At 51.2% G+C, this 12,823-nt stretch overlaps 1 protein-coding gene across 1 annotated transcript in view; it reads left to right on the top strand.

Moving 5' to 3' along the window:
* SAMD4B (sterile alpha motif domain containing 4B) overlaps positions 1 to 11,897 on the top strand; it is a 35,403-nt gene extending 23,506 nt beyond the window's left edge. The window contains exons 4-13 of the mRNA XM_090261408.1: positions 4,245 to 4,484; positions 4,737 to 4,846; positions 5,006 to 5,092; positions 5,796 to 6,147; positions 6,810 to 6,895; positions 7,352 to 7,470; positions 8,009 to 8,207; positions 8,373 to 8,496; positions 10,287 to 10,370; positions 10,581 to 11,897. Of these exons, the coding sequence (XP_090117534.1) occupies positions 4,245 to 4,484; positions 4,737 to 4,846; positions 5,006 to 5,092; positions 5,796 to 6,147; positions 6,810 to 6,895; positions 7,352 to 7,470; positions 8,009 to 8,207; positions 8,373 to 8,496; positions 10,287 to 10,370; positions 10,581 to 10,609 (1,430 nt within the window). The 3' untranslated portion in view covers positions 10,610 to 11,897. The remainder of the gene's footprint in view (positions 1 to 4,244; positions 4,485 to 4,736; positions 4,847 to 5,005; positions 5,093 to 5,795; positions 6,148 to 6,809; positions 6,896 to 7,351; positions 7,471 to 8,008; positions 8,208 to 8,372; positions 8,497 to 10,286; positions 10,371 to 10,580) is intronic.
* Positions 11,898 to 12,823: the final 926 nt, after the last annotated feature.

Below are 12,823 nucleotides of genomic sequence, written 5' to 3' on the forward strand. Positions count from 1 at the left end.
GCCCTGGGCAAGTCACATAACCTCTCGGGCCTCACCTTATGAGACAGTGCAGAGGTTGTGAACTGACATTCCCAGAGCTATATCTGACCTGTAGACATGTTTTATTGAGCCCAGACTAAACAACACTTTGGTTTTGTTTGTTGTATTTTTAAATAAATTTGGTAGTATAAGGAATGGGGAATTTTCCCTTAAAAATCCATCTTTTAGCTTCTCTTAAAAAGTCAAAAGATCTGGCAACTCAAGGCCTGTATTCCTGGTGGCAACAGTAAGATGGAATTTAATAATGGTCATCCTTTCACACCCTACACATGTGCCCCGGTCAGCCTCTGCCTCTACTACCCCACCCATTTTGGTCATATCTGATACCTGCCTGGCTTCTAAAGGCATTAAGTTAATGACCATGATCTAAGGTCTCTTCTAGCTCAGACATTCTGAATTTTTGTATCTGGCCTCAGCTTAAGTATTGTTTCTGAGAAATCTGTTTCCCAGCCTGTTCATATAAGCTGTAACTCATGCTGCTGTGCATTAGTAATAGTAAGTGACATTGCTGAGCATTGGCTCTGGTTGATACTCTTTATAAGCACGTTTCACTCATTATCCCATCTAATTCTCATCACAACTGTATCTTGAGCCTCATTGAACAGATGAGGACACTTGAAACTCAAGAGGTAAGGTCACACATAGAACAAGTGGTGGAACTGGCCAAGGTTCAGACCCCAACAGTCAGCCATCAGAGCCTTCTTCTGACCATTGCACTTGCTTCCAACTAAGTGGCTTTGGAAAAGTTATCTTATTGAAGCTCCCTGGAGGCTGGGATGAGCAGGATGACCTTGGTATTCCATTGAGTTTTTGAAATGTTAGTTGAAATGAATAGGATAAGAGAAAGTGGTATTTTCAAGGATTGGTAAAGTGACATGACCTGACTCAAGGCAAGAGGTTTCTAAGATTTATCTTCTGTGTGGCTGGTCCCCTTTAGTGGGCACTGGTTAAAGCAGGCTAGCAAAAAGTAGCAGTGAAATGTCATCCATGCCAGTGGGTGGGGTGAACCCTGGGTCTCTGGTGCCCCGTTGTATGGCACTTCCTAGTACACATCAGTTACCCTGTAGCCTCTTTCTTCTTCAGTTAAATATGTATGTCCTGGCAGCCTCCCTCCCTCCCAGGTACTGGCGAGAATCAGGAAAGATAGAAAGATAGGGGGTATGTCTGGGAACTCGAGCAACCCAAGGTGTTTTTCAGTCTCAGAACATGACAGTAATTTCTGGGTCCAGGTTGAGAGGCTATATTAATAATGATAATTCTAGTTAAAACATATTAAGCATTTAGTCTTTACCAGGAGCTGTTCTGAGAACATTACACCTATGCATTCATTGGCTGTCACAGGAGAGTCACTTGTCCGAGGTGGTGTAACCAGAATTTAAATCTAAGCAGTCTGGCTCCACAGCTTACACTCTTTTAACTACAGTGCTACACTGCTTCCTCCTGAAGATACTCAGACCTTGTCAAGAGGAGGGTGTCCATACATTTCTTCCTCACAATGGGGACAGCAGCTACTGCAGGACCAGGCTGAAACAATGTTGGATGGGGATTTGAACCAGAAGAGAGAAAGGAATTGGACATTCCAAATAGAGGGCACAGTATGAATTGACAGCATGGAGGTGTCATATTGGAGGAGACAGTATGCAGATATGTCTGGCAGGGCTGGGGAGGTGCATGGATTTAAGTGAGTAGTAACTGTAGCAAACAGGGCTGGGGAGGTGCATGGATTTAAGTGAGTAGTAACTGTAGCAAACACTCAGGTTTATCATGTGCCTGACCCTGTGCCAAGGACTTCACGTGGAAATGGAGGCAGGGAGCAAATGAAGTGACTTGCCTGGGATTGTGCGGTTAATAGGTGGCAGAGCCAAGATTTAAACTTAACGTCTGTCTTGACTCCCAGATATCAGCATGTTAGGGCCACATTGTGGGGGTCCTTGAAGAACAGGATGAAGCTTTTCAATTTCCAGCAGTTGCAGGAAACAGGAAATCATTAAAATATTTTTGAGCGGAGAGCAAGGATTGGCTTGTAAAGGCAGGCAGGGTAGTTTGGGGTGTTGCCAAGGACAGATCAGGATTTCTTGGAGAGAGTGAGGCCCTGGATCTCTGGCTGGCATTCCTGTTTTTATAGTTCTCATGCTGTGGTCAGCCTCCACCCCAGAGTGGGGCTAAGCAGGGATCCTCAAACTGCACAGTCGTTCCAGTCAGGATAATTTCCTGCCCCCTCTGCCTTGCCTGCCTCCTTCTTGACTGAGAAGAGAGGGAGAAGGAGACCAGAGGCATCAAGACAGGCATAAAAAGGCCTGTATTAAGGGTTCCGCAGCTCTTCAGGGCCCAAAGTGTGCCATCTTTTTCTAGGACTTCAGAGGCTTGGGAGGAGCCCTGAGCAGAGGACCGCAGAGGTTCTGGGCAGGGCTGGAGGCTGGCCTTAGGGAGTGGGTTTAGTGCACTGCCCTCTCCCTCAGGTGACTTCCTGGCTAGAAGCCTAGAGATGGTCACAGATGAGAGAAAGTACCAGCCTGGTCCGCCTTCCTGGGCTGGTACCAATGGGGTGCTGGCAGGAATCAGCCTTTCCATAAGAAATAAGGCTGGCGTTCTTCTGCTTTGCCTCTCAACTCTTGTAACTGGGGCAAAAAAGCTTCAATTCCCTGGACCTTGATGTTCTCACCTACCTAAGGTGAGACATTTGGCTTTGTTTCCCTTCTTTTTCTTGGATTTGGGCTACTCCTGATTCACTGTGTTGAGCTCAGAGGTCCTGTTACCACCCTTAGGATCACTGGTACCCTCCTTTTGGCCTTCAGGAAACTCTGAGGGCTCCTCTATATTCTGCCCTTGCTACTGATCCTGGAGATGCAGAAATGATTGTGCAGGGTTGCCATGCTATATAAGCCCGAAGTCCAGTGCAAGAGAGGCAGGCTAGTGAAGAGGGCAGTAGGTGCTGGGCTTGAGGTGGCAGCAGCTCTGGGGCCCAGGTAGTGCAGAGGGTGGAACAGAGGCTGAAAATGGCTGGCAGACGAGGGTAGAAGAGTGAACAGGCAAAGGGAGTAGCGTGTGTAAGGGCCCGGGAGCTATGGGAACCTCCCCTGTCCTGAGAATGGTAAAAAGTCAAGTTGGATTCCTCTTCCTACATCAGGAATGGGGTGGGTGGGTGGGTGGATAAATGGATGGATGGATGGGGAGGTTGTGCAGTGTCCTATGGAAGAGGACCTGGATTCACCCTGATTTGATCCTACTTCAGGAAAAATCTGGGGGAGGTGGTGAAGCCCAAGGACAGGGGTATTGAGGGTGCAGTTTGTGTATTTCATTAGTTTACAAGTACTTCTGAAGAAACTCCTCTGCTCTTGGCCCCACTGTAACTACCGACAGTACAGTGATATCTAGGACAGCACCGGTCCCTGCTGTCACAGATCTGTTGCATCAGAGGCATATAGTTAATAAGCAAGTAAATATAACTAGATAAGATCATTCCAGGTTGTGATAGGTTTTGTAAGAAAGACAAGACAGTAATAAGAGAGAGCAAGCAGGATTGGTGGGGACAGCTCCCTTCATATTGAGGGTTCACGGAAGGCCCTGGAAGAGGTGACCCTTGCCAAGGGAGCCAACTGCTAAAATCAGGATGACAAGAAGAAAGACCAAGTGCAGAAGTCCTGAAGCTGAAACAAGCTTGGGTGTTCCGGGATCAAATGGAGGTGGACACAAAGGCTAGAAAGGCTTGATCCAAAGGGTGAGAGGAAGAGGAGAGGTCAGAGGTGAGCAGGGCCCAGGTCCTGCAGGGCCTTGTAGAGGTGTGTGTGAAAGAATTTGAATTTTATTCTTAACATGAAGAGAAACCACAGGTGGGATTTAAGCAGGGATTGATTTGGTCAGATTTGCATTTTTAGAAGGATCAGTGTGGCTGCTGTGAAATGAGTGAAGGCAAGAAACCAATGAGAAGACTGTGAGTAATTCCAGTTAGGGTGGGGTTTGACTCAGACCAGGGTGCTAGCAGAGGAAGTGGAGAGGTTCAAAGAAGTAACACAACTTGCTGATAGGTTGGGTATGAAGGGTGAGGGAACCAGCAGACTCTGGTAGGCGGTTTCCCTGAAATGCCAGGGTCCCTTCTTATTGGATTCTGGGGCTGAGCTGCCATCCATGGCACTGACTGGGGCAGCATGGTCTCCTGTGGTCAGATCCCCAAGCCTGACTTTTTGCTTCTCTCCCCCTCTGTCCAGGTCTCCCCTGCCAGATTCACCCCAGCCCGCTGAAGCGCTCTATGTCTCTCATTCCCACGAGTCCCCAGGCCCCCGGCGAGTGGCCGAGTCCGGAAGATCTGGGGGCCCGGGCTGCTTTCACCACACCTGACCACGCACCCCTCTCACCCCAGAGCAGCGTGGCCTCCTCTGGCAGTGAGCAGACGGAGGAGCAGGGCTCCAGCCGGAACACTTTCCAGGAGGATGGCAGTGGCATGAAAGGTGCAATGGGAGGGCAGCACTAGGACCTTCCTCCAGAGGCTTCTGCAGACCTCAGGGGACAGAAGGGAGTTTGTAGCTGCTACCCTATTGCATCCCTCCAACCCCCTAACATCCTCTCCCAGGGAAGGGGAGAGGTCTGAGCGGAGTAGAAGTCCCTGCCCTCAGACACCCCAGTCTGATTAAGGAAACCAGGACACAGAGCTAACTGATGGAACAGACTCCTGACCTTATGTCCTCCCTCCTTCTCCACAGATGTGCCCTCATGGCTCAAGAGCCTCCGCTTGCACAAGTATGCAGCTCTCTTCTCACAGATGAGCTACGAGGAGATGATGACACTGACTGAGCAGCACCTGGAGTCTCAGGTAAAGCTCAGGCGACCATCAGGGCAGAGTTGGGGGCAGTACCATTTTGATACTACCCTTGTGGCCTGAGCCGCTTCCATCTGTTTGGGCCTTGTTGGGGCACCCTAAGTACCTCAGCCTCCCATTTCCAGCTACCTGTCCCCTTCTCCCCTACCACAGAATGTCACCAAAGGTGCCCGCCACAAGATAGCTCTGAGCATCCAGAAGCTTCGTGAGAGGCAGAGCGTCCTCAAGTCCCTGGAGAAGGTGAGGACTTGATATCCCTATCTCCAAGGTCAGCTGGCTGCCCAGTGGTACCAGGAGACTAAAGGTTCTGAGTCATCCTTGCTATCCATGTGGCCACCCCTCAGGACATCCCCAGCCTTAGGGAGCCAGTCTCTCGGCACCAAGTTAAGTTGGATCACAGGACTCACTTGCGAGTGGCTAAGAGGCTCCCCTCCTTGTCTTGTGTGTGTCCCCAAAATCTTGCTGTCTGTTGACTCAACCTCTTCTCTCCCCTTTCACTTCCATTTCTGACTAGTCTTTCTGGTAGAGCAGTGTCTCTATGGGTGCGTAATCTCTCCGTTTGGTTTGTTTCTCATCTACTCACTTTCCTTACATAACTGCCTCCATTTGCATTCCCTTTCCCCTTACCCCACCACTTGCCTTCTGTTTTTTCCCCCCTTAGTGTCATTCCAGATCTCTGCATCCAAATCTGGTTCCATCTTTGGTGGGACCCTAAGGCCTCAGGATTAGACCACCTTCTTTTGAGTTCTATGGGACTCTGCCTTGAAAGGGAAAGAGGGAATGTGTGTATACAAATGTGTATATACAGGCTTGTGGTGCCTTTACCTGCCTTCTCTCTGTGCTGGAACCCAGGGTCCTGCCAAGCACTCTCCAAGCCCTGTCTGACCCCATTTGTGTAGTCTTTCTGCAGAGATGTGACCCCGACCATGTCCTCTTCACGCAGGACGTACTGGAAGGAGGAAACCTGCGAAACGCTCTGCAGGAGCTGCAGCAGATTATCATCACCCCCATCAAGGCCTACAGTGTCCTCCAGGCCACTGTGACCACCGCCACCACCACCACCACCACAACCCCTGCTGCCAAGGATGGGGGCCAGGGGGAGCCACTGCTGCCTGGTGCTCAGCCTCCCCTGGCTCATCCTAGCATGGAGAAGGGCACTGAGGCCAAGGACCCTCCAGCTGCTGAGAGCTACCCCCCTCCACCTGCTGCAGTTCCCACTGACGGCAGTGAGCCAGCCCCAGCTCCTGTCGCCGATGGAGACATCCCCAGCCAGTTTACACGGGTGATGGGCAAAGGTGAGACCACCCAGGCTTCAGCATGAAGTTCTGGGGCAGAGAGCCAAGTGAACCTAGGCCTTCAGGGTCAAATTCAAGTTAAATGGTGGAAACAGAGCTTTCTAAAGCACGCTGGGGACTAGAGCACCACAGAGAGTGACTTGAGATTGACGTGGCAAGGCCTCTGCCCTCAGGTGTGTCCAGGCTGGTGGTGGAAGACAGCCCTAAGCCTCAGAGCATCTCCAGCCTGAGAAAAAGGACAGTATGTCAGTGGAAACGGCAAACAGTACAGACTGAACAGATGAAGAGAATCTGTTGATTCTCTCCAAGGTGACTGAATTTGGTAGAGCTCTTAAAGGGCTTTTCTAAGGCAACAGGCTAGAGCAGACTTTACTCTTGTGCCTAGATTCTTTTATCTATGTGGCCTAGACAAGTGACCCTGCCTCTCTGAGCCTCAGGTTCCTCATGCTAAAAATGCCCATTGATGAGATGTTTGTAAAGGTTAAAAGGGAAAAGGTATCATTGACTTTGTATCTGTCTTATGCCAGGCTCTATGCTGGGCACTTTATATATCTTCATGATAAGCCAGATACCATGCTTGGCACATAGCTAGTACTCATGCAACCTGAGTTCCTGTGCCTCCTCTGTGGAGGCTAACCCCTGCCCTTTCCCATGTCTCCCAGTGTGCACCCAGCTGCTGGTGTCCCGACCTGACGAGGAGAATATCACCAGTTACCTCCAGCTCATCGAAAAGTGCCTAACTCATGAGGTGAGACCTTCCCTAGAGCTCCAAGAAGGGAGAAGTGGCCCCATCACTCTCAGAACCAACCTTTTTTTTTTTTTTTTAAACCAAAACTCTTTATGTGGCAAACAGGGCTATGCCTGGCTGGCTCCTGTCCACCTCTCTAGCCCTCACCTCACCACCCATTGGCCCCTCAGCTCCCAGTTCAAATGTTTTTACCTCAGGGACGCCTTCACTGGCCCCTCCTTATAGATCAGGTTTCTTGTGCCTTCTGTGCTTCTCCCTCCCACTGCTCATCACAATTGAGTTATCTTCTCCCCAATTAAACTGTAAGCTCCATGTGCGCAGGTCACCTCCGCATCCCAGCATTGCCTGGCATGGAGCAGGCAGTCGATAAATATTTGAACAAATGAACAGAAGGCAGATCTGAAAGAAGCACCCCCCCACCCACCCCCCATCCCCGCTTTACTTCCCCAATTATAGGCTTTCACGGAGACGCAGAAGAAACGGCTGCTGTCCTGGAAACAGCAAGTGCTGAAGCTCCTCCGGACCTTCCCGCGCAAAGCCGCACTGGAGATGCAGAACTACCGGCAGCAGAAAGGGTAGGCAGGCAACTCAGGCAGGCAGGCCTTTCCTCCCTAGGCCCTCCTGGTTGATACGTGTTGCTCAGAGGGTGATTGCATTCTGGGCTGGGAATCCATGGGACTCATTCAGTCACTGAGTGATTTACATACGTCACCCAGTGAAGACTTTTCCAGAAGAAAATCAGGATGTTCTTACCACTGAAACAGGGTACTAAGCTGGCAAAACCAGCTCATGTCCTGATAGCAGGCCCCTTGTCTGTCCCTTGTTCTCTTTGTCTGTGTGCAGAGGGCACTGAAGTCCCTTCTCACCACAAACAAATAACAGAAATACCACAGCTGAGTACTAGGTGTGAAGAACATTTCCCGTCTCTATCCTGGGGGTACCCTTGGGCAGGAGACAGAATGTGTGATGTGGGAACTGGGGCAGGGAATCTTTGCTCAGAGCAGGTCTGTGTTCTGTCCTACCCATTTGGAATTTTGGGGAGAGACGAGGAAGGGGTGGACAGATGGGCTCCATCCACCTAAACTGACACATTTGTCTTCTGCTCTCTCACAGCTGGGCGTTTGGCTCCAACTCACTCCCCATAGCTGGTTCTGTGGGGATGGGGGTAGCCCGGCGGAGCCAACGGCAGTTCCCAATGCCTCCCCGGGCCCTCCCGCCCAGCAGAATGGGCCTTCTGAGTCCCTCGGGCATTGGGGGCATCTCCCCTAGACATGCCCTCACCAGCCCCAGCCTTGGGGGACAGGGCCGACAGGTGAGCAGCTGGAAATAGAGGGCCTGGTGCTTCTGGGTTTGTGGTGGTTGTGCCTGGGATGTGTGTTCACTTCTTTGCACCTGAGCGTGGCTTAGAGGGGATGGGGCTCCTGAGCCTGGGCCTCTTCCCCACTCACCCACTTTCTTCTCCCCATGCCTTTTGCAGAACCTATGGTTCGCCAACCCTGGAGGCAGCAATAGCATGCCCAGCCAGAGTCGCAGCTCTGTGCAGCGTACGCACTCGCTCCCAGTCCACTCATCGCCCCAGGCCATTCTCATGTTCCCTCCAGGTAAAGTGCCCTAGCAGTTGGGACTCTGCCTCCATAACACCCTTAGCTGGCCTTTATCTTCTCTTTTGTGTCTTACATGCTCGAGCACCCCTCCCGATCCTTTCCACCACTCTGCACCCATCTCCCCTCATCATGTGTTTTCTTGTACTCTTCCCCACCCGTTTCAGTTTTCTCTCTCAGATCCTGCCTTCCTTTCTCTGTCTTCTCTCACCCCTTACTTCTATATCCACATGTCCACACCTGTTGTCATCCCCCCACACCCCCCGGTCTTAATTTTGGTATCTATGTTGGTCTCCGTCACCATCTTTGTAGAGGATCGTTAAATACTCAGCTTGGAAGAGGTTGAGGGGGATAAGAGAGCCAAAGCAGTGAGGTATCTGTGGATGGAAGTCCTGCCTATCAATTCACTGGCATTTTAGAAGCCAGGTGACCAGGCCAGAACCATTAGCTCTTGGATCAGATTTTACATTAAAGGCTGTTTGAAGTGGAAGGGCTGTTTTCCCTGTGTTCACAGACAAGCCCAGCAATGGGAGATCAGAATGAGGGAGGAGTGGACAGAAGGGAGGGTAGAGAAGCATTAGCCTTCCTTGCTCAGCAAGTGAGGATGACTCCTCTACCCTGTGCCAGGCCCACTGCTGGGCACCAAGACTGCAGAGGCAGATAAGGTTAGTCTGAAATGACTGCCTCAGTAGAGATCTTAGATATGCAGATGACCCTAAACTCTTCTTGTCATCAACTGCCAGTCAGTAGGGATTCTTAATTTACAAGATAATGTGGACTGCCATCTGTTGAAAATAGGAGACCCTGTTAGTTGTGTTCATTCTGACACAAAGCTTGGCATCTGTAAACGATGTTAAAAGACTGGATGGGTGAACTGCAGGAGCCAAAAATATGAACAATTATTTTTACTGATAATGCTCTGTGCCCAGCTATTTGTCAGACACCTTTACTGCACTGTCAGATCAAACCCTCATGACTGTACATGAGGGCACTGATGTCATTCCTATCTGTTCAGTCACCACTTTAAGACTCAAAGAGAGGATTTGCCCAAGGTCAAAAGGGAAGGCACTTAAGTAGTCTTAACAGGGCTGGAGCTCAGGGCTCCAGAGGGGACGTGATGCAAGGTGAAGGTGGAAGTGGGAGTAGAGTCTTCTAAACCAGGTAAAAAGCTCAGGCTTCCTCCCAGTGGCAATGAGGAGCCCAGGAGAGAGGCTGTCTCCTAGACTCCAGAACAGGAAGCCCTTCGGAGAGGTGGTTTGAGGACAAGCCCTGAGATTGCTGTCCTGATTTGCCCCATCTGCGTGGCCTTCCCAGATCAAATCCTGCCCAGAGGAGCAAGTTCAAGAGGGGACAGGAGGCGTTCTCATTAAACTTTTGCAGAGCAGATCATCAGTCAGGGAGCACAGGGCTGCCCAGTACCCACCTTAGATGCCCAGACTGTGCCCAAGACAGCGTGCAGAGTATATCCAAAATAGTCACAGCCTGTGTGGTCTCCAGGAAGCTACCTCAGCTTCACATCACTTCCTCTGTCTGCAAGTCCGGCTTTCTCTTCGTTGGTCAAGCCTCTGCTTGCTTTGTGACAAACCCAGGCCTGTCTCTGTCCTTCGTCACACCTTCCATCCTAGTGTGTGCCTGTCTCATGTGTTCTGTTTCTCTGTCTCTTCCTCTACCTCACTTTCCCTCTTGTATCTCCCATCCTCTCCCCAGTGTCAGCCCATCCTGTCCTTTATCTTCCTGGCTTTCCTTTCCCATCCAGTCCAGTCCTTACCACCTCCATCTCTATCCCACAGACTGTCCGGTCCCTGGGCCTGACCTGGAGATCAATCCCACTCTGGAGTCTCTGTGTCTGAGCATGACAGAACACGCCTTGGGTGGTGAGCATTTCCTCTTTCCCTGACCCAGCTCCCACCTACCCAGCAGCATCTCCACCTCTGAACTGAGCAACTCAGAGTCATCCTGAGGGGTCCCTAGGGGAGGCTGGACTTCAGGGAGGGCCTGACTGGGATGACAGGCTACCTGAGCATCTTTTCTCAAGCTTCCCACCAGCTCCTGATCTTCCTCCCTTCCTCCCTTTCTTACCACAGATGGGACAGACAAAACCTCCACCATCTGACAGGACCCACAGCCCAGCGCACCACCCATAGACTCCCCGGGCGGCGGGCGGGGGCCAACCCCCAACGGGCTTCTCTTCGACAGCAAGAGGGTGGGCTGGCTCAGCTATACATTCTAATATTTTTCTACTCTCTTATACTTCTAATTTTTGTTTAACATTGGCACACGCCTTGTTCACTCCCAGGCCCATCGAGGGATCTCTGCTGAGGCCAGGGGAGGTAGGAGGCAGCCAGAATAAAGAGGGCAGGAACTGGCCAGCCTGCCTGCCCCCTCCTTCCTTTCCTCATCTCCCACTTAGCCCCATCCCACCCCTGCCTCCTCCAGACCGCTCACAACCTGCCCCTCCCGAGGGAGCAGCCTCCCCCAGGGAGTCACTGACCCACTATTTTGTGGGGCCTGCTCAGAACCACCTGACATTTGGGGAGACAAGTGGGGTAGATAACCTGCTCTCCTGAATGTTATTTTGAGAAGCGCTAAGGAGAAGGCAGGTGAGGAAGGAACCTCTCCTCACCACCTTCTTCCCAGTCCTCCTTCCCATCATTCTCCCAGGACAGGAGCCACCCTCTTCTCACTCACCTTCTTTTGCCCTCTTTATCAGAGGTTCTCTACAATTAATTTCTTAGACCTATTTAAGATACATATTTATATAGTTCTTAACGGTTTTTCTCTGATCATTCCCTCATATTTAGAATCCCGCCTCTCTCTGAGCCAAGAAAGTGGCAGGGGGAACCTGAATTTTACGAGGGGAGAGGGGCAGAGCCCCCTCCTCCAGACTCCCTAGCCCTTCCCCACTTCCCCCCTCTCCCCCAGCCCTGGCTCCCCAGATGCAGAGGTTGAAGGTGGGGAGCCAGGACAGCCAGTGAGGTCAGGAAGTCTGTTGCCTTAACATCCCCTTCCCCCACCAACATACACTCTTCTCCACTCCCAGGTCTGGTTGCTGGAAGATTTGGGGATAAGGAATAAGAGAAAGGAGATTGTTTGGTTTTTGGTTTCTTTCCCCACCCTCCCCCACTCCCCATTATGTCATGACCTTATTAAGTGGAACACTATGTCATAACCCAGAGATTCATCCAGCCCCTCTGGTCCCTGTTCTTACAGTGGGGTTGCCCAAGTGGAGGTAGGGAATTTGGGGATTCAGGTTGTGGGGAAGCCAAGGTCCCCTATTGCAATCCTTCTTCCCTCTCAACCCCCACCCCTCCACACACTGGGACATTATCAAGCTTTTCACACCGAAAAGGGAAAAAAAATGTTATTTTTAGATACATTTTATGAATAACTTTTGTTATGAATATGGCTGGTAACCATTGTGTATGTTATTAAAGATATGAAATGTTGGGAAAAAACAAAAAAAATTAAAACCACTGCCCTCCCCACACTCTCACCCATTCCCCCTGATCGTTTTGCCCCTGCCCTCCTGGTCTGGACCTCTCAGCTCTCAGCCCAGAGAGGGGGAGAATGCCAGAGGGTGGTGTAGCCCTGGGTAGCTGCTCCAGGTCCCCAGCCTCTCCCAGTGCCGGGCTGGGTGGGGCGTCAGGTTTATTTATGTACCTCTTGCACACTCATCAACCTATGCAAGTCCCCCACCCCGGCCTCTCCATGTTTCTGTGCCTTTGCTCATTCCCCTCAAACTCCCAGGGCTTCTCCAATTCCCATCCCACTAGCCCAGGGAAGTGGGATGGACAGGGGCCACCTCTTTTGGAATCAGCAGAGTCCCTCCTAAAGGACCCTCACCTCCTCCCAGCCAGTCCCATCTTGTTCACTATCCATCAGGGTGAGCTGGCTCTGCCTGGCACTAGGAGGTGGTGAGGGAGAGAGACAAACACACACACACACACACACACACACACACACACACACACACACACACACACACACACACACACACACACACACACACACACACACACACACACACACACACACACACACACACACACACACACACACACTAGGAGGTGGTGAGGGACACACACACACACACACACACACACACACACACACACACACACACACGCAAGAGTTGCCCCGCTCCCCCTACCTGACCAGAGTGTGCAGGACGCAGGCGGCCCCACTCTGATGGGCAGGACCCTAACCCTCTCCAGTTACAGCCTCTCCCCAGTCCCTCTGCCATTTCACCCTCCCTTCTATCCCCAGCCCCATTGGCAGAATCGGCTTTGAGTAACTGTACAGTTTTTCTTGCTGTTGGAGATTTATT

Source organism: Furipterus horrens, unplaced genomic scaffold (assembly GCF_987537825.1).
Source record: "Furipterus horrens unplaced genomic scaffold, mFurHor1.1.pri manual_scaffold_13, whole genome shotgun sequence".
Classification (NCBI taxonomy): Eukaryota; Metazoa; Chordata; class Mammalia; order Chiroptera; family Furipteridae; genus Furipterus; species Furipterus horrens.